General features: G+C 39.2%; 1 protein-coding gene across 19 annotated transcripts in view; it reads right to left on the bottom strand.

Annotated features, from left to right (window-relative positions):
* LOC126987719 (sodium bicarbonate cotransporter 3-like) overlaps positions 1–19,103 on the bottom strand; it is a 76,685-nt gene that overhangs the window by 14,498 nt on the left and 43,084 nt on the right. For 12 of the 19 annotated variants that reach the window (XM_050844936.1, XM_050844943.1, XM_050844940.1 and 9 more), the window contains 15 exons: positions 18,880–19,065; positions 18,569–18,744; positions 17,925–18,359; positions 16,179–16,344; positions 15,871–16,023; positions 15,553–15,702; positions 14,889–15,045; positions 14,429–14,547; positions 14,119–14,297; positions 13,310–13,520; positions 12,708–12,815; positions 12,022–12,180; positions 11,194–11,351; positions 8,753–8,950; positions 2,580–2,685 (listed from right to left, as the gene is read on the bottom strand). In XM_050844936.1, the coding sequence (XP_050700893.1) occupies positions 2,580–2,685; positions 8,753–8,950; positions 11,194–11,351; positions 12,022–12,180; positions 12,708–12,815; positions 13,310–13,520; positions 14,119–14,297; positions 14,429–14,547; positions 14,889–15,045; positions 15,553–15,702; positions 15,871–16,023; positions 16,179–16,344; positions 17,925–18,359; positions 18,569–18,744; positions 18,880–19,065 (2,661 nt within the window). Of the gene's footprint in view, positions 1–1,315; positions 2,686–6,908; positions 8,951–11,193; positions 11,352–12,021; positions 12,181–12,707; positions 12,816–13,309; positions 13,521–14,118; positions 14,298–14,428; positions 14,548–14,888; positions 15,046–15,552; positions 15,703–15,870; positions 16,024–16,178; positions 16,345–17,924; positions 18,360–18,568; positions 18,745–18,879; positions 19,066–19,103 lie in introns of those variants that run through there. The other 7 variants (XM_050844947.1, XM_050844948.1, XM_050844957.1 and 4 more) reach the window with 3 other exon arrangements.

The following is a 19,103-nucleotide window of genomic DNA, read 5'->3' as shown; positions in this document are numbered from 1 at the left end:
TTGTGTCAAAACCATCATGATAATTTGAAACTATGTGATACTTACCGCAGTGTGGGTAATTGCGCTAGTGCAGTTGAATCTTAAGGATCAAAACATCCTGCGATTAGGTGCTCCCAAAAAACTGTGCCTTGTAGTGCTAACAGAAAATGAGGAAGATTTAAAATGTATGCAGACATACTGGACAACAGCTAAGCAATGGGTGGCACTACGAAATGTGTGACTTTTCGTGAAATCTTTGCTCTGATAAAAATCTCTAGTCAGAGAAAATGATTAAATGTTGGAGTGAGTCTCACTGAACACTGACACAGACTTTGGTCCAGACCTTGGCAGAACCATGAACCAAATTTCATCACTGAAGCAAAAGTATGTCTCACAGGCTATCAGTTAAAGTTTAAACTTCTTACAACCTTATACAACTGTATGATTGTTTCAATATGAGGAATCCTGACTAGTGGTGGCATGTAGATTCAAGCTTCAATTTCAAACAAAACTAAACTTATAAAAAATTGTCCTGTTTTCAGTTAAGAAATAAATGATTTACTGATCCATGCATACTAATGGTGTTGTGGAGACCAGTGTGTGTCATGTCTGAATGTACAGAGATTTGCCTGCTCAGAGACACCCCACTGAGCTTAGCAATTAAGGTAGAAACATATGCATGTTTTAAAGCTTTTGAGCACTGCCTTGGGCTTAGATTTTCTTATAATTCACAAAATATATTAGCAAATTTTTGTATCAGGATATTTTTGTGCTTTAGAGCTAAAATTATATACATGACAAGTAATGAAAAGGTGAGCTTACTCATGTGCCGTGTTTTCCCATAAGTTGTTTACTCGCTGCCATGTGAATTCCAGCACCAACCAGGATTTTTTCCTGTATTTTCTCCATCATTGCAATTGTACATTGATTGTCTTAGCATTGTTATATAGTGCCACAGCCTTTCTTTGCTGATAGTGAGGTTAGACATTTGATTGATTTAGTGGATATTATTGCTGCCAGTGCATTGGGCTGGCTATTTGTTATGGAAAATGATCTAGAGGAAGGAAAGGCTTCCCCTCTGTAAGGATCTTTTAGCATGAATTTCAAGTCCTAAATTTGACTGATTGCTTTACGACTCAGTCAGTCCGGTGCAGCACCACCTCCACGGGTAAATATTGAACAGCTTTCATCGTCAAACAAGCCAGGTATCTGCTTTTTGTGCAGCTTAGAAAGTGATGTAAAGAACTATCCTTTGCAGAATAAATAAATTAATAAATAGAATAAGATATAAATAAAAAAATAAAAATATGGTAATCATTGCCATTCAAAACCTGTATGGTTTATATTCTTAAATTCTTTATTGCATATCTATACAAAAACTGAATTTAAATTCTGCAGAGAACCACTGAGTACATGACCTCCCATAGTGGAAAGACACTACCTGATGTTTAATAAGTTAGTTTCATAGTCATCTATTCTGACAAACTATTTATTGCTATTGTCATTCCACCAGTGTGTGAACAGATATGGAAAACATGCAGGGAAGCTCCATTTCATTATAAGGATTTATATTTTCCGGAGTAATGCAGAAATAAGGATCCCCACCTCGTGAAGCTGTCAATAATGTTGAAGTGTTCTATGGCCAACACTGAAACTCCAGAAACTGTTTCTACTGAGATGGGATTCCATTTCTCATTAGTCCTTAAAATCACAGTAACTAAACATTAAACATAAATAAGGAAAAATTGCGAGTTCTACACAGTGAATACAGAACCAAAGAGTGTAGACAGTACATCAAGACTAACAGTCTCAGTATTGCACCAGTCTAAATCCAAAACCAGGAGCAAATTATGTACATGCCTAGGACAGACTAAAAACAGATAAATATTAGTTATACAAAACATAAAATAAATTAGGAATCTGATCATAAAATCAAGACTGCATGAGTCTAGGACAGGGGGTGTCTTTACTCCTGGTTGATGGAAAGGACTATAACTTGTGTGCCAGAAGTAATAATACACATAATCGAATTGAAAAGGCATGGCTGTTGCCTTCATGGTTGATTGTTGCTTAGTAACTTAACATTATGCTATTATGAGAACGTCATTTTATATATATATATATATATATATATATATATATATATATATATATATATATATATATATATATATATATATATATATATATATATATATATATATATATATATTCAACAAATAATTATGAATTATTGTAATAAAGTTTCCAGTATGATAATTAATTCATAATATGTCATATGTTTTAATGAAGATCACTTGAAGTAACTTTTCCCACTCCCAGGAAGATCACTACGGCTATGCAAGTTCCACACCATGACAGCCATGCCACTCTTCAGCTATGTGTCTTATAACTGCACTTGTGACTAGATCAGCCAACAGAAGCCTAAAAGGTGGCTTGAGGTGGGAGGCTTCATTACATCAGTAAGAGGCTTTTGTTCCTTGTGATGTCATAAATTTTACAAGGCTGAGTGTGCCTTGTTCTTAGTCACCATCACCTTGCTGGTATACCAACTAATATACAAAGTTAGCTGATTCTGCCACAGATTACGACTTGGTCACCTTGATAGTTATTCCCTCGTCCTCCTCGTCCTCTTCTGCCATCATGCTGAGCCGCTTCTTCTCATCTTCATTGAGCGCGTCCTTCTTGTTGCCGCGCTTCTTGGTACTGGAATTGAAAGATTCAATAATATATATATATATATATATATATATATATATATATATATATATATATATATATATATATATATATATATATATATATATATATATATATATATATATATATATATATATATGAATTGTTAAACTGTGTGAAGTAGCCACCCACTGAGTGCTGGACGGATGATAAATTAAGCTGGGCTGAGGCAACAACATAAAGACTAGTACTGATGTACATATTTAAATATCTATATGAATCTCTTTGCACATACATGGGATGAAATGACTAACTTGTTGTTGAAACACTGAAGTATTATAAATAGGCCATATTTAAGGAATACATTATTGATAAGTATACTTCTTATGTACTTTTTAAGTTTAAAATTAATTTTAGAGCAATGCACTGAGCACTCTGGTGTATGACGAGTCCTTATAGCAACCATACTTCACATCAAACATTCATCACACTGTTAGTCCAAAATCTATGTACACAACAGATAAAGTAACAAAAAACTCATGAGTGCATTTTCTATCAATTTTGAAGATTATCATACAAAATTAAACAAGGTGTTATGGAGTTGATCATCATATTGAACAAATAAAAAAATCCATCTGAACATGAACATTACAAAATGTGTTGCATGCAAATATTGAAGTATAATTCAGTTATGTAGTAGTGAATGCATGCCAACATTGTTTATATACAAGCTATATTCATATTAAACCTGAAAAAAAGTTGAAATAAGGTATCTTACAAGCAGGTATTTCATTTGAATTTGACAGCTGAAAGCAATGTTCTCATGATCATCAATGAATTCCCTTCAGAGCTCATTGTGGAATAATTCCTGTCCAGAAATCCTGCTTAAAAAATATCTTTAAAATCTGATGTCCATCCTGTTCATCAGTCAAATATGTATAAATGATGTATATGAAAAAAAATACTATAAGACAAAGTTTTTTAAGCAGTGCAGTTTTGTTAGTGTAAATCAAGGACATCCATTAGACAGCATGCAACACATGTACTGAAAGAAGACAAACGTGCACAAAGAATAAACAGCCACAGATCTCCAAGCCATGCCGTGCAGGCAACACACATGCTGTACGCAGACAGTAAAGCAACGTGTTATGACACCAAGACGTGTTCTTCGTAGTACATTACTTATTGCTGTTCATAAAGCCCTGAAAGATGCACATTACAATATAGGACACACTTGTGTCATCCCTCAGGTTTAATTCTTGCAACAGAGACCAAGTAACATGTAAAAGTAAGTTATTTTTTCCCTTATAAATTTTCCAGTTATGAACAGCCACATTTTAAGCTTACCTCCGGTAGACGACCACTTTAAGTGTTGACATGTTCTGTTTCCTCACTGCTCATACTGTACAGATGTCACTTGTACAATAAGTTGTGTCACTTGTACAATAAGTTGTGAATTATCTTGTGCGTGTATGGGATGGAACACACGCACACACACATCAGACACACCCACATACACACCCACTCACACACAGACAAATGCAATTGTGACATTTCACTACATGGATGAAATGAAGAAATTGATAGCGGCTTTGATCTGCCCCAGGTTGGAATGTGCAGCAGTGGTGTGGTCCCCTTACAAAAAATAGAAACATATGGGAAGGGGGAGCACAAGGGGTCATGGAACTGAAGAAGACAGGGTTCTTGATGGATAGCAAGAAATACAGTTTTCCATACAGATGCACAACTGTGGAGTGGCCCAGAAAGGGAGTTAAGTTCAAAACTTTAAATACTTTGAAAGCTTAGTTTGACCAATCAAGGCATGTAGATTGGACCCCACGAGCAAAGCTCATTACCTCACGACTAGGTAAATACACACACACACACACTGCAACAACGCAGGGGCTGAGAGGACATAGGAAGAAACTTCATAAAGGAACCTGTCTGAGTGACTTAAAAAAGTATAGTTGCGGGAAGAGGTTGTGGAGGCGAACAGTGTCCAACAAATGAAGGAAAGGCTGGATAAATGTAGATATGGAGACGGGACTATTAGAGCTTAGCTCAGGCCCGGTAGACTACAAATAGGTAAATACAAATAGGTAAACACACACACACACACACACAGATAGGAGACAAGAGACAAAGAAATATAGCTTCCCACAAAGAAACATAGAGGTTTGGAACAGACTAAGTGATGAAATAGTATCGGCGAAGAGTGTGCAGAGCTTCAAGGAAAAGTTGGATAATTATAGATACGGAGACGGGACCACACGAGTGTAAGCCCAGGCCCTGTAAAATTACAACTAGGTAAATACACACACACACACACACACACACACATAATGATTATTAAGCTTACAATTTAGTGTATGAATCCTATCCTGAGATGTATTTTTTTCACTAAGTAACTAAATTAATGAATAGTAAATATTTTCCTTATTCATACACTACAAGCGATGCCATCCAACATACCATTCAATTTATACTGACAAATTCATTGTATTTCATCTTGGCAGCAGTGAGATGCAAAGCTGCAAACATTCCTTATCTAAGTTCATGCAATATATATATATATATATATATATATATATATATATATGTATATATATATATATATATATATATATATATATATATATATATATATATATATATATATATATATATAGTCATCCCTCAAATAGTACGGTTTCCAATAGTTTGGTTTCGGTTTTATGTGGATTTTCATAGAAGATTTTTTTAGGATTTTTGAATTTCCCGATGAGAAGGAAATTTAAAAATCCTAAAAAGATCTTCCATGACAATCTGTATAAAACCAAAACCGTACTATTGGATACTGTAGTGTTTGAGGGCCTACTATCTCTATATCTATATATCTATATCTATATATATATATATATATATATATATATATATATATATATATATATATATATATATATATATGCACACACATATACACACATGAGAGGTCTGTGTGGGTTCCTAACTTTTTCCCGCCCCCAGTTCTTGTGCCCGCACTTGCCCCACAACCACAAGACTATTTAAATGGCATTCAAGAACATGTGTTGCCTCCAGCCATGATGCTGCAGAACAGGCCCTAGAGTATTTCTTTCTGAAGCTTGACCCAGGTAGTTCCCCATTTCCTACACTTCCCGTTGCCTTCATTCCTTCCTAATCCACCATTATAGAGTGAGAGCAGCTGTCCTGGGCTGCTCCCAGCCTGGGTTATCCAAGGGAACTACATTCAGGTTATGGGTGAGTGCTGTGAATCACTTTGCACCTCACCTAGAAGCTCTCAGCCCTGGTGCAGCTAAGCCCTTCATGAAAATAAAAAATACTTTCCCGTCAGCCAGTCTTTCTGGTGCTCACTTTTTCCTACTCCACCTCTTTTGACCCCAGAATGACCTTCCACTCACACCCCTTGATCCCATGAGAGCGGCCATCTGGTTTAGCCCACCTTGATGCACGGGCTGACCTGCACCCCTAGAAATGCACCCTCACCCACCCACTAGAAGTACACCGTCACCTGCCCTGCACCCTACACCCATACCCTTCCTGGCACCCCCTAGATAGAAGTACACCCTCACCTACCCTGCACCCTACACCCATACCCTTCCTGGCACCCCCTAGATAGAAGTACACCCTCACCTGCCCTGCACCCTACACCCATACCCTTCCTGGCACCCCCTAGATAGAAGTACACCCTCACCTGCCCTGCACCCTACACCCATACCCTTCCTGGCACCCCCTAGATAGAAGTACACCATCACCCTTCCCGGTACCCACATGACGTACAGCCTCACCCTTCCCAGCACCCGCCAGAAGTAGGCTACATCCTCACTCAGCCTGCATCTGTAGGTCACTTACAAAGTTGAATCTAGGCCTGCACCCACGGGTTAATGCAGACCTCTGAATGCATATGTGTGTGTGTGTCTGTGTCGCGTGTATTATCATGTATGCAAGTTATTCATATATATATATATATATATATATATATATATATATATATATATATATATATATATATATATATATATATATATATATATATATATATATATATATATATATATATATATATATATATATATGCTGTTGCATTAGTGGGAAAAAATGGTGATGAAGATTAGCATCAATTGTAAAGGAAGACCTACAACCTGGTATTGCTGTTACAGGAAAAATTCACAAGATATTGTCATCAAGTGATGTGTTGATGTTATGTGGGCTTCAATATAACTCTCTCTGAATATATTCATCATGTTTATTATGTTCTATATGTATATGTATATGACATACATGTCATTACAGTATAAAACTATATACATACTGGCTCTGTTTAACAAGAAATGCCCAAGAGTATAACATCTTGAAATTCCCTGACCCCAGGAATGGTAACTCTCTAGTGTGCTATATGGGCATTTTTTGTTGGTTGTAGTCTTTAACCATCTGCAGTATCACTATGGTATCACCGGGCATTTAGATCAATTATTTTCCTAATATTAACAATGGTAAATCCAGTTGTAAAATATTTTATACAGCTGTACAAATACTATAAGGCTAGTGGTTAACTATGCCTGACACTAATTACATGGTGGTGTTGAAAAGAAGTGTTTGGGTTGACATACTGGCTGAATTTTTGCCTAACACTTTGCAGCTTCAGTGTTTGCCTCCGTGTTTAGTGACGTGTTGTTTGGCACCAGCGACGAGAGGTGCCATCTAAATCAATTTGCCTAAGACAACACCTATGATTACTCTTAATATTCAAGCTACCGAGTACCAAAAATAAAACTGCTTAGTAGGAAAATATATATATTTATATTAAATGTATTTGTTAGGAAATAAAAAGAACCGTTACTTTCACGAGCACAATCGGAAAGACAAATTCTATTGGCTGGTCCTCAAGTTCCTAATGTTCTATTCTATTATAAAGCTGCCAAGATTTTTCATCCAAAAGTAATGGAATTTAGTGCAGCATTTTCTGTTCACATCAAGACTTGAAGCAGTTCATTTGAATTGTCTCTTCAGTGAATCATGATCGTCACTACCATATCTGTGTGCTCCTAAACTACTTGATGCAACTGTTCATTCGAGTTGATTGTCATTAGTTCAGATTGAATAAGTGAAACAATGGTAATGTTGTAACTGATTGAACTTTAACCTAAAATAACTCCATTCTTGCAGTACTTGAGAATTAGTGACTAAACATAAGCCTGTAGAATTTTTGCGATGGGTGATGTCAGTGTGTGGTGAACTCTGGGGTGTGGTGTGGGTAGCCAGCTACAAACACTTGCTAAACCATTTTCACTTCTTCAACAAGGATTGCACAGACAGCACCAAAATTTATAGGGAAATAAAAGGGCATGGAAATTGAAATTGGAAGGGGTTCACCTAGATGTCAAGGTGTCTGCACAAAAGCTTTAAGGGGTGTCTTACATACTAGAATGGCAGGAAGCAAACATAGGACAACAAGACAAAGGACAACACAAAAGCCTAAATGAGGCACATGAAACCTACAAAACCAATTTGATTTAATGAAAAACTGATTCAAATAATACTGATGAAAAAAAAAAGCATTTTGTAGGTTTCATATAATAAAAGGTTAATCTGCAGACACAAGACAAAACATGCACAGGTTCTCAAGGAAAGTATAATAAGGTGTATCACCCAGGTGGAGGCTTTTGTGACAGGCAAACTGGCACTCAAACCTACACGTGTGACATTTTCCAAGCAGTTGTTGCTTGGGAAAGAACAGGAAATCAAGATCATGTCTTTTTTGACCTTGGTGTACAAAGCTATTAATATTACAGCTAAAATCTACTAGTTAAAGTCATAATTAAAAGCATTTCTAAAAGGAAGGGACAGCACAGTGTTTATGAGTTCTGGTGAATTGTCTTCTAATCACTGGAGGAGTTTATTTAGGATGTTGAAAGCGGTGGAAGATGAAGCAGAGGTTCAGAATGAAGAATGGTCCAATGAGTGTAGCTTATTTGCCCATCCTAATACCTGAAGAAATAATCCCGACTTGAAATCAGCACCAATGAAGAAGGTAGCCTCTATACCACCCACGAATAATAGTGTCAGTCGTACTTACAAATGACAAGACTCGTTCTCATAATCCAATCTGCTTTCCTTTGTGTTAGACTCATTTTCTGAGTGGCCTTCACACACATAGGTGCCATTCATTTCCACATCACTTGTATGCCCATTGGCCACCCCATTTACTTCATCATTAGTACGGCTCTTCTTGCGGCGGCGACAACGTTTGCAGCTGCTACGGCTTCTATCCTCACTGAAAGTGATGGCTGGACGTGAGCAAAATGGGCGACAATTTACCATCGCCAGGAAAAAACTTGTACCTCTGTCTCAGTTTTTGTAGAGGAAGTGCTAAGTGACTAGGATCAACATTATTGCAAGAGTTTTATTATCAGTGTAGTGAAGAGGTGTGAATTTTGCTCCTGAGACACAGATAAAGTTGGGTATCCATACTGAATCAGTGCGACCAAGTCGATGTTCAGGCCCTCTCACTCACCTGTTAATCCACTTTCATGTAGTGGCAGACATACTGAGCATTGTTTTCTAAGTATAAATACATAAAGCCAAAAATCATACAGAACTCAGGAAAACTATTCTTTTCTACTACTATATTATATCATGCATGACCTTTGGATCAGGGATTAATGATTATACTGTGTGTGTGTTATTTACAAACCAAAGTTCCTAATTTTGTTACAACTTTGGTTTGTGGCATCTGCCTTATCATACATGACTAATTATTGTTTTTGTTTAATGATTGTTATTGCTTTTAATTTGAACAAGTGACTGAGGACAGTCCAAGCAGATCACCAGAGACAAGACTGGAATGTTATGAAAGATTTACCCTGATACAAAAGTCAATAAAAATATATTCATCATGCTTTTTTGCACAGTGAAACACAGATGTTCAGCAAATTATCTTGTAAAGCTTAGAGCTGGTCAAAATGGTCTAATTAATGCCACAACAGCTGCTCATATCACTGTACTAGACAGGACTGGAAGGTCTTTAGAATAGAAAAATCAAACTACCACAAGCATGTATGATAACAAAGCTCTAAAGACTAAGACTATCAGTCTCAGTGCTTAGGTGAGTTTACTCATATATATATATATATAAATTTACAAATTTACACATGCAAACATTTTATAAAATTTTCAGTTCAAGTTTCTCATTTTTCTATAAACTGCTAGTGTCCAGAAACTACTTAAATATTTACCTTTCATTTCATAAAACTGTTAGGAGATTCTTAGTCCCAGATGTACACTGAGGTCATTCCTGGTTTTCAATTGTATCAACTACTGTACAGATGGTCGACAAATATTTACATCCCTTACACCTTGATATCACCACCACCAGTTATTTTCCTGTTTGAAATCCTCCCCAGTACTGAGTATTTGTGGCTGTTATCTATCTTGGGTCTGTCTTTGTTGATTTGGAAGTGTCTGGCACGCTTCCTCTCGCCTCGAGACCGGAGAGTCACCCCCATACCCCCCCAGCTTGCTATTTCTTTCCATTACCCTGTGTGTCTGGGTGGCTTCTCCTCCTGCCTAATCCTGGATCTGGATCTGGATAATAATGTGCAGGGCACCTTTCAGGTGCATAACATGCCTAATCCTCTCCCTATACCTTAACAGAGCAAAAAATACTACTATGTACTACTACTACTACTACTACTATGCACCCCATCACATTCCCATCTCTCCCCTCACCCCCTCTTGGACCCCCTCTGCTTCCTGAGCCTTTTTGACACTCCATTGTGCATTTTTTTTTACATTATGGAAGACATATTGTATGTCATTATTCACAATTTCTCTGTTTTGCCCTTTATGCTGTGATGGGAAAAGAAACTTCCATGTCACAGGAGGCTGAGGTTAGGTGCTGGACTATCCCTCAACAGTTGCTGCCTAGAGCCCCTCATAGTTATCGCTTGGCAGGTTTTGGCTCCTCACCTGCATCTGCCAGTAATGAGGTCACTGACTACACGAATGGAGACAGTGATGCTTTGCATTTTTTTTCCTTTTGGGTTTTGAAACTAAGTGCCTACACTTATGTTTCTTATGTTACAGCCTGAGAAAGGCTCAGGGAGTGTCTACCTCCCATCTCAGGGGCATGGGTTTGAATCCTGGGTGGAATATTGGGAAAAAGATTTATTCTCCCAAACAAATCAATTTCTTATGTGGTTTGAAAAGAGGAAATAACACTGAGGGCCCTGACACTTACACTGCAGTATTCACACTGCCAAAGCCTTTCCTCTAGTGAGAGAAACAGTGCATTGCTGGAGAGATAAGAGCTACGCTACAGAGCCACACTGGTACAGTTTGCTTGCTTTTGTAGGCCTATCAAGGCTCCTGAAGCTTGCCTCTCTTCATCTGGGTAATACCTCCAGTTTTATGGTTCTCTAGGCAAAGTAATTTCAGGTCCCTTATTTGGCTGTACACACAACACTGTGATAAATACTTACATAGAATGCCAAAGCCACACTGTAAAAAGCAACTCACTTGTTTTTGGTTGGTGAGTGAGGAGGCTTCTTCTCTTGGTCCTTGTTAATGTCTTGCCACACTCCACTCTTGTTCATCTCCTCAGAGATGTTGATTGGATTCAGGGGCACCTTCATCACGTTGCCATTGGCAAGGGGAATGGTCATTATGCCTTCACTCTGGAAACAAGATGATTCTTTGTATTTTCTTCTCCTGGCTGAAGTGATAGGAATTAGTGTGTGGCTGATTATGTGGCAGAAATTTAGATCTGTCTGGTATACTGTTTTCTTGCATCAACTGGTCAATCAATAACAAACTCCATGTCTAGTGTCATGCAGAGTTGGGTTCAAGAATAATAGTTAAAAATAGGAAAGCATCAGAAGGGAAAATGGACCAAATACGAAATCCTTTGTACACTGCTTTGCAGCCACAGAAATACTCAAGCATAATTTGTGTGATAGAGAACACAAATGTTCATGTATATCAGCAATGATTTTAGATCATTAAATTACATAATCTACAATACTTCATTACCTGTCTAGGGTTAGAATTATTGAAGTAGCCTTATGGAAAGCAGTACATACCAGGTCATATATCCAGCCTCACAAATCTCTGCTCAACATTTTTTTCCACAGTACCTAATAATGTTTTAATGCATCAGACTGAAGGCTTTCCGAGTTGTAAACAGATTCACCAATGCGGTACTTTGTAAAAACAAAATATTCTTAAAATGATTTCATTCCTATTGTTTATCATCTGTATCAATTTTGTTGCAATCCAAAGACTACATATATATATTGTAGTCCCCAAAATCAGATTCACTGCAGGAGTCAAGTAGTGTAATCTTACTGTTTCCTTCCCGAGCTTCCCTTCTTCATCATCATCATCATCATCCACCTGCATTCTCTTCTTGCGGCTGAATTCTGGCAGAGTGTCATCCAAGATCTTAAGTTCTCGTTGGGTGAAGATCCAGTCCAGGCACTTCCGGACGCCAATCATCACCACCAACTGTATCGGGCAACAAGATGATCCTCCTTGTTAACAGTTTCATCAATTAGCAGGACTACATATTCTTGAGAAAGCAAACAATATGCAGGTAGTAGTTAATTATTTCAGGCACAGCTAAAGTAAAGCAGTAACAAAATACAACTACCTTTAACCAGGTAGCAACGACGGGCCAAATTTGTGGCTTTACCATGTAGCAGCGACGGGCCAAAGTTGTGCCATGATATAAACTCCCCAAAAATTGATGATGCATAAACTGATCACAAATGCTTTGATATATATTATGAAATGGTTTGTTTGAGTGATGATTTTTTCTCATTTTTCTCGCTTAGAGGGAGCATTAAGAAACATGATCCCCGCTGCTACCGGGTTAATGATGACAAGGATCTAGTTTGAAGCTACAAATGAATGTCAAAAGCTGATCGGCTCAGTAAACAAAAAACTATTATTATTTTACCCTCGTCCACCTAATCATACTGCACCCCCCTATTATTCCATTGAGAACCAAACCATCATTTTACTAAACATACCATAAGTGGGAAGAGAATGGAGGTTTGCTTGAAAGACTTGATCACCCACAAAATTGCCAGACAAGCCACCTGGATTGCAGTAAACAAGTGAACCTTCTTCAATGGAACCTGAGGAAAAGGAATTCATACATGTAGAGGTTGGCATGGAAAATACTGCATGTAATAAATGTTAAAGTTACTTCATCATAAAAGTTCTTGGTTAACCTTGCATCAAAACTTTGGCAAGGGGAAGGTAAAGTTGAGAGCACTAAATGACATAGATTAAGTCATGAATATTAACCCTTAGACGACGGTGGAACAATATATAGACGATCCAAAATTCAGTCAGTCAGTTTTGTACGGCAGAAATATAACAACACTTCCAGATTGCGGTAGAATCTATATATAGATGATACTTAAATCATCTCTTATGTGGCGTAACTATATTTATGCTACAGTCCTAATGTCGGCAATGACTATATATAGACAATTAATTTTGGGGCAGCTACTATTCAAATACTGCCGCTGTCTAAGGGTTACGAAAATGGTCTTCAAGTGACAACACTCTTAGAAAAATCTGAACATCTTTATTCAACAAATCCATAAATGAGAGTGAGGCTTGCCTGTCTCAAGAAGGTGTAGTCCGGCTGGTACTTGATGGGCATGAACATGATGAGGATTCGGTCGAAGAACTGAATGCCCTTAAGTGCAGCAATACCCATGTACAAGAAGACACCGAAGAGCACGGCCATGGGGATCCTCCGGAGGATTGGCGTCATGATCACAGACAGACCAATCAATATGAAGATGATGATGTGACTCACCCGATTCTCCCTGAAAATGTCCATTAAAACTCATTACTCCCAAGTATGAGAAAATTAATTATTTCACTTTCAACCAATATGAAATCTATGTCTGGGTAGAAGATGGTGTAGCAAATGTTTTTTTCTAGTAATGCTTTCATATTCATATATTGGGGTTTGGGGGCCAGGTAGCTCAGTTGGTTTGGTGCCTGCCTGCTGACTGAGAGCTTGTGGTTCAATCCCAGCTCACAGTGGGTTTTCAGTGAGAGAGGCAGAACCCTCTTGTAACCCTACCAGAGCTATGTGGTCCTAGCTTCCTATCTCAGTGGTATTCTTAACTCCTTGACTGTGTATTTCCAACAAGAAGACCTCACCAAGCTACAGGAATGGAACAAAAGATGACTGCTACAATTCAATGAAGAAAAATGTAAAGTCCTGCACCTTGGGAGGGAATATCCAGCATACCAATATCACATGGGAAACGCTCCACTATCCACCACAGAGGCAGAGAAAGACATGGGAGTATATGTTACCAGGCTACTGGTGAAAGCCATATTGTGTCGATCGCAGCGGGCGGGTTAATCACCGTTAAATACAGGAGTCACTGCATGAAAATGATTCCCACTTACCTCACTCCCAGGAACTGAGGCTTCTCTCCAGGGGCTGCACACTCAGACTCCAGCTTCAGTGAATTGACATGGTTAATGGACAGCACAGTGGCAGCCACAAACCAAGGCAAGCCCAAGACAGAATTAAATGCTGTCAGGATGGCCAGGATGAAGAGATCGAGATGGTAGCCGCCGCCCTTCTGCAAAATTTAACAAGAATGTGACTGCATTAGTGTTTGGAAAATATTAAGCCTTTCAAGCTATGAAGATGATGTTAACAAAGTTTTCTTTAATTTTTTTTTTTAAATTCAATGAGTTGAAAGAAACCGACCTTAAGTTTGTGCTCTTTTCTGTTGACAATGACAGCAGTGATCTGCTGGTCCATGAACAGAAGGATACAGGCCAACAGGGCAGGAACCACAGCCACGATGGAAGTCCACCAAGGATTACCTGAAAAAGAGCTCATTGTACAGGACCTTCAAAACAAAAGAGGATGAAATAAGAACATGGAAAGAAATTGCTGAGGACAAGCTGCCTGCCCTGGCTCATCACTCCAAGGCTTGATGTCCTAACCCACTGGCCACTACACCTGAAAAACTCTTGGGTTTACATCCTTGGGCGGAATGACTGATTGGGGTTTGTGGTCATGGTGCCATAGGAAGGCACACGGGTCAACTCCCCTACCCCCCAACTGACATCCCATACTCCCTCACCCCTGGCTGGACGGGTGCACAACTATTAAGGAGAGCACCCACCCATCAAGCAGACCCAGGCTTGGGCTTATCACGTACCATTGAAAGGAGGAATGAGCCATCCACGGCCCTCCCAGGTTGGGCTGAACTCTGATGGCACCTCCAGCTTTGGGGTGTGGATGCCAATAGCAAAGTCTGTGGCACTCATGGCCAGGATGGCAATGATGACAGCAAAGTCACTGATGAACTGGCGAACCTGGTGAGGGATTTACTATTTAGTTTTTAACTCTTGAAATACAAAACTATGGAACTACTAGGAATTTACATGCAAATACAGATTTAGGATATATATAGGGTAGGTGATATAACTGTGAAGTATCTGTGTATGTGAATTTATTACAGCTATTCAGAGGATGCATACAGAGGTAATGATAAGGATAAAAAGTCAATGTGATTAGCTGGGTGACAAAGTTTTGCCTCTGAAGTATCATGATGAGTGATGAAAGTATTTCATGGGGAATGAGTAGAGCAAATATAGTTTACATTCAGTATTTTCAATTGAGACTGGAGGTTGTTTATGTGTGTGGCAGTTGCTTCATTCTCCAAAAATAAAGTAAATGCATCACTTTCCAATAATTTTGCGTCTTGAGATTTAATTTCATGTTATCTAAATAAAGAAACATCTAGGACATTAGTTTGAACCTCATTCTGCATAAAACCATTATTATTATCTACACTACTTTTCATAAGAACAAAACCCTACCTTGGCAGGGAAGAAGGCAGCAGACTTGAAGTCCTTAAGGTAGACAGAGATGAGGAAGGTGCCGAAGAAGAGGATCAGGCTGAGCAGGTACACGTCGGGCTCGTAGTGGATGCACTCGGGTCCCGTGCCTACCATGGTGCCATTGTAGAACTGCCGGCACCAAGAAACATTAGCAATTCACTGCTGAGAGTTTACTGGAAGATTGTCAAAACCATTAACACGGATAACTCATAATATCAACTAACACCTGGACCTAGAAGGAAGCATGTTTGTACATTTATTCTTAATTTTTTTCCCCCTCATATTAGCATACAGTACCTCATAACAGGTCTCGGACGTCATGTTGCTCCAGTCGGTAGAGTTCATCACTTCCTCCGTCTCGTTGAGTGGTACGCACATGCAATCTTTCATCACGTCTACATTTGTCTCCATGGGGTACTTGTCGCCAATCATCAGAACTTTCTCAACAGCCTTAGGTAAAAATATTGATTCATGGTTAGTTTGATTAATACTAAATGCCATTACGTTACTTTGCAGCGTGAGAATTATGCTGAGTACAGAATAAACAATGAAAGGGTGTTTAAGTAATCTGTGTCATATTTTTTACCTCAAACAAAATAATTTACCTTATATATAAAAATAAATGCAATCAAGGTAGCAAAGTTTTCTTCAGTGAAGCGAGTGATGAAGCACACCAAGGCTGAAGCATCAACGGCCACCAGGGTCATCAGGATGAGGCCGCTCCAGAGACCAATCCACAACCGGAATGAAAGGTAGTTCCAGGCCATGGTCCTGGAGGGCAGAGAGATCATTTGAGGAAAAGAATTTGTAGGCTATTGGGTAGTTGTTGGTCCCATGAGCCTTTAGATAGTTTGGTAGTTACTATGATAAGTTTTCCACTGAGAGCTAGTGTTAACCACTTGACTGCAGATTTCCTACAAGAAGACATGACCAAGCTACAGGTATGGAACAAAAAAGTGGCTGTTACAATTCAATGAAGAAAATTATAAAGCCATGCACCTTGGGAGGGGATATCCAGCACACCAATAACACATGGGAAACACTCCACTATCCACCACTGAGGCAGAGAAAGACTGGGAGTATGTTACCAGGCTACCAGTGAAAGCCAAATCTGTGCCAATCGCAGCGGACAGGTTAACATTGTGACCTAGTGCTGCACTTGTATCAGCTGCAGTTTCATCCCCAATAGCAAAAGACTGACCTCTCATCAATACATTTCTCTGCCCTTGAAACATCCTACATGGGCTGACTTATGGCTTGCTCAAAATACTGCATTCCATCTATAGCAAAAAGCATGGCTTACTTAGCCTAGTCTTTGCTCCTTGCGTCCAGAAATTCTCCTATTCCTCTTTTAACCCGGTAGCAGCGACGGGCCAAATTTGTGGCTTTACCATGTAGCAGGGAGAGGCCAAATTTGTGCCATGATATAAACCCCCCAAATAGATGATACATAATCTGATCACAAATGCTTTGATATATATTATGAAATGGTTTGTGTGAGGGGTGATTTTTTCTCATTTTTCTCGCTTGGAGGGACCATTAAGAAACATGATCCCCGCTGCTACCGGGTTAAATATTTTCCATTACTTTCCCCTTTCAGTATACCCTTTGCTTGCACATGTTGAATACTGTTACATCAGCCAACTGAACCCCACTGTACTAACATTTTACCTCTAGACCAAAGTTGCCAGACTGTCTTACTCAGCCTCTTATATTTACCGACTTCCGACCCAAAAACTGTCTCATGGACCCCAATAAGGAGATTCACTTAATTATAATTATCGTTAAAATAGTTAATTCCTGATGTTTCTTGGCAATAGTTAGGCGTCAGAAACCAGTAAATACTATGCTCTGAGTACAACAATCTGCCAACGGTGCTCTAGACAACTGTGTGACGTAATTCACTCAACTGCCTTTCAGAACTGTTGCTGGATGGGTGAGTCACTGTGCTTGCTCCTATCTTTCAATCTGACTTGGACGCTTGTATCTACAGTATTTTTATTTGTTTGTTCATCCATTTTCAAATATGCATATACTCATCATCATCATCATCATCTCATCGACGCCTGCTCCTAGGAGCTCCCACCAGGGGATGGCCACGGCAGAAGAGCTTCCAACTTTCTCTATCCAGACACTCCCTCCTTGCCTGCTCAAAGTTTCATATACTCACTACCTTAATAAAACTCCCAGGAGCACTTTTACTTATGTACGTGATCACTCAAAACTAAAATTCATATTATCCAGAGTTATCCTGGTGAAAGGCTGTATGTAAGTATAAGAACGTAAGGAGTCTTCAAGAGGCTGGACATGGACTACTTCATTACTAGGTGCCAGAATAAAGTTTTTCTTACTTGCAGAAGTCGTACAAAATGGTTTCAAACACCAAGACGGGACCAGTTGAGCCGAGGATAGTTAAGGGTTGACCAGAGAAGAAGCCGTATACGACTCCACAAATCAGGCCGGCAACGAGAGATTCCAGGGCAGCAATTCTGTTTTCCGTGGCTTCTCCGAGCAGACCTCCGAAGGTGATGATTGGGGTAAGGCATGCAAAGTAAATGAAGATGGTGGTGGCAATGGTCTGAATGGATATGCCGTCTTTGAAGTCGCTCAGGTACCACGGCTTTTTTCTCTTTATGTCATTTACAAGACCACCAAACAGCCTGCCGGAGCGGGTGAGTCCAGCCTCTTCTCGTAGCTTCATCTCTTCCTCCTCCTCATCAATGATTTCAACTGGCTTCTGGCTCTTTCGAGTCTCTTGAGAGGGAATAGCTGCAGGCGGTTCAATCCTGTGTAGAAAGTTTGTAGCATATTAGTACTTGTGTGATACTTGTTGATCTAAACTGTGTGCTGAAAACATTGAAGGATGGAAGGCGTAACAAGTCTCAGCACTCACCATAATGAAAATCTGTAATATCCCTCACTATATTATCAGCATTATACCACTAATTTCCTATATGGAGATAAAAAAACAAAGTTCTTAGTGTCTCAAACTTGCCTAATTGCTGGGTCCCACTCTCCTGGAGGAAGGACTGTGACAGCATCAAGGAATTCATCTATACCAGCCAGAAGGTGACTCCTGTTCTTTGCCTTGTAGGCCACATCATGGAACACTTCATCACTGAGAAGTGTTGCCATTGCTCTGCCTATCTCATGGTACCTTGGCAGTCCACCCTGTAAACAAATTTTCATAAACAACTCTCGAACTTGAACGAATGTGAAAGTATTTATGTAAATATTTTCATTTGTCACATACATCACACTGACAAACCAAGAGCTAATTAAATGGTGCGGGGTACAAATACTCACCACAGGACCCAGGATGATGTACAGGAACCTTGTGGGAACGGGCACCTCAGTCAGGTTCCCAAGGTTAGCACTCTGAGTGAGCCTTACAAAAGCAGTCACTGGTTTGTCTAAGAAGGGCACCTCCCCCACCAGGATGTTGGAGGCCTCGGCACCAGGAGGAATCTTACGCATAAAGTGAGTATTTCCCTGGAACAAAAATGCAAGACATCAGTGCAAAGTGATAA

This window comes from Eriocheir sinensis, chromosome 66 (assembly GCF_024679095.1).
Source record: "Eriocheir sinensis breed Jianghai 21 chromosome 66, ASM2467909v1, whole genome shotgun sequence".
NCBI lineage: Eukaryota > Metazoa > Arthropoda > Malacostraca > Decapoda > Varunidae > Eriocheir > Eriocheir sinensis.
This window is presented reverse-complemented; position numbering and strand designations above follow the sequence as displayed.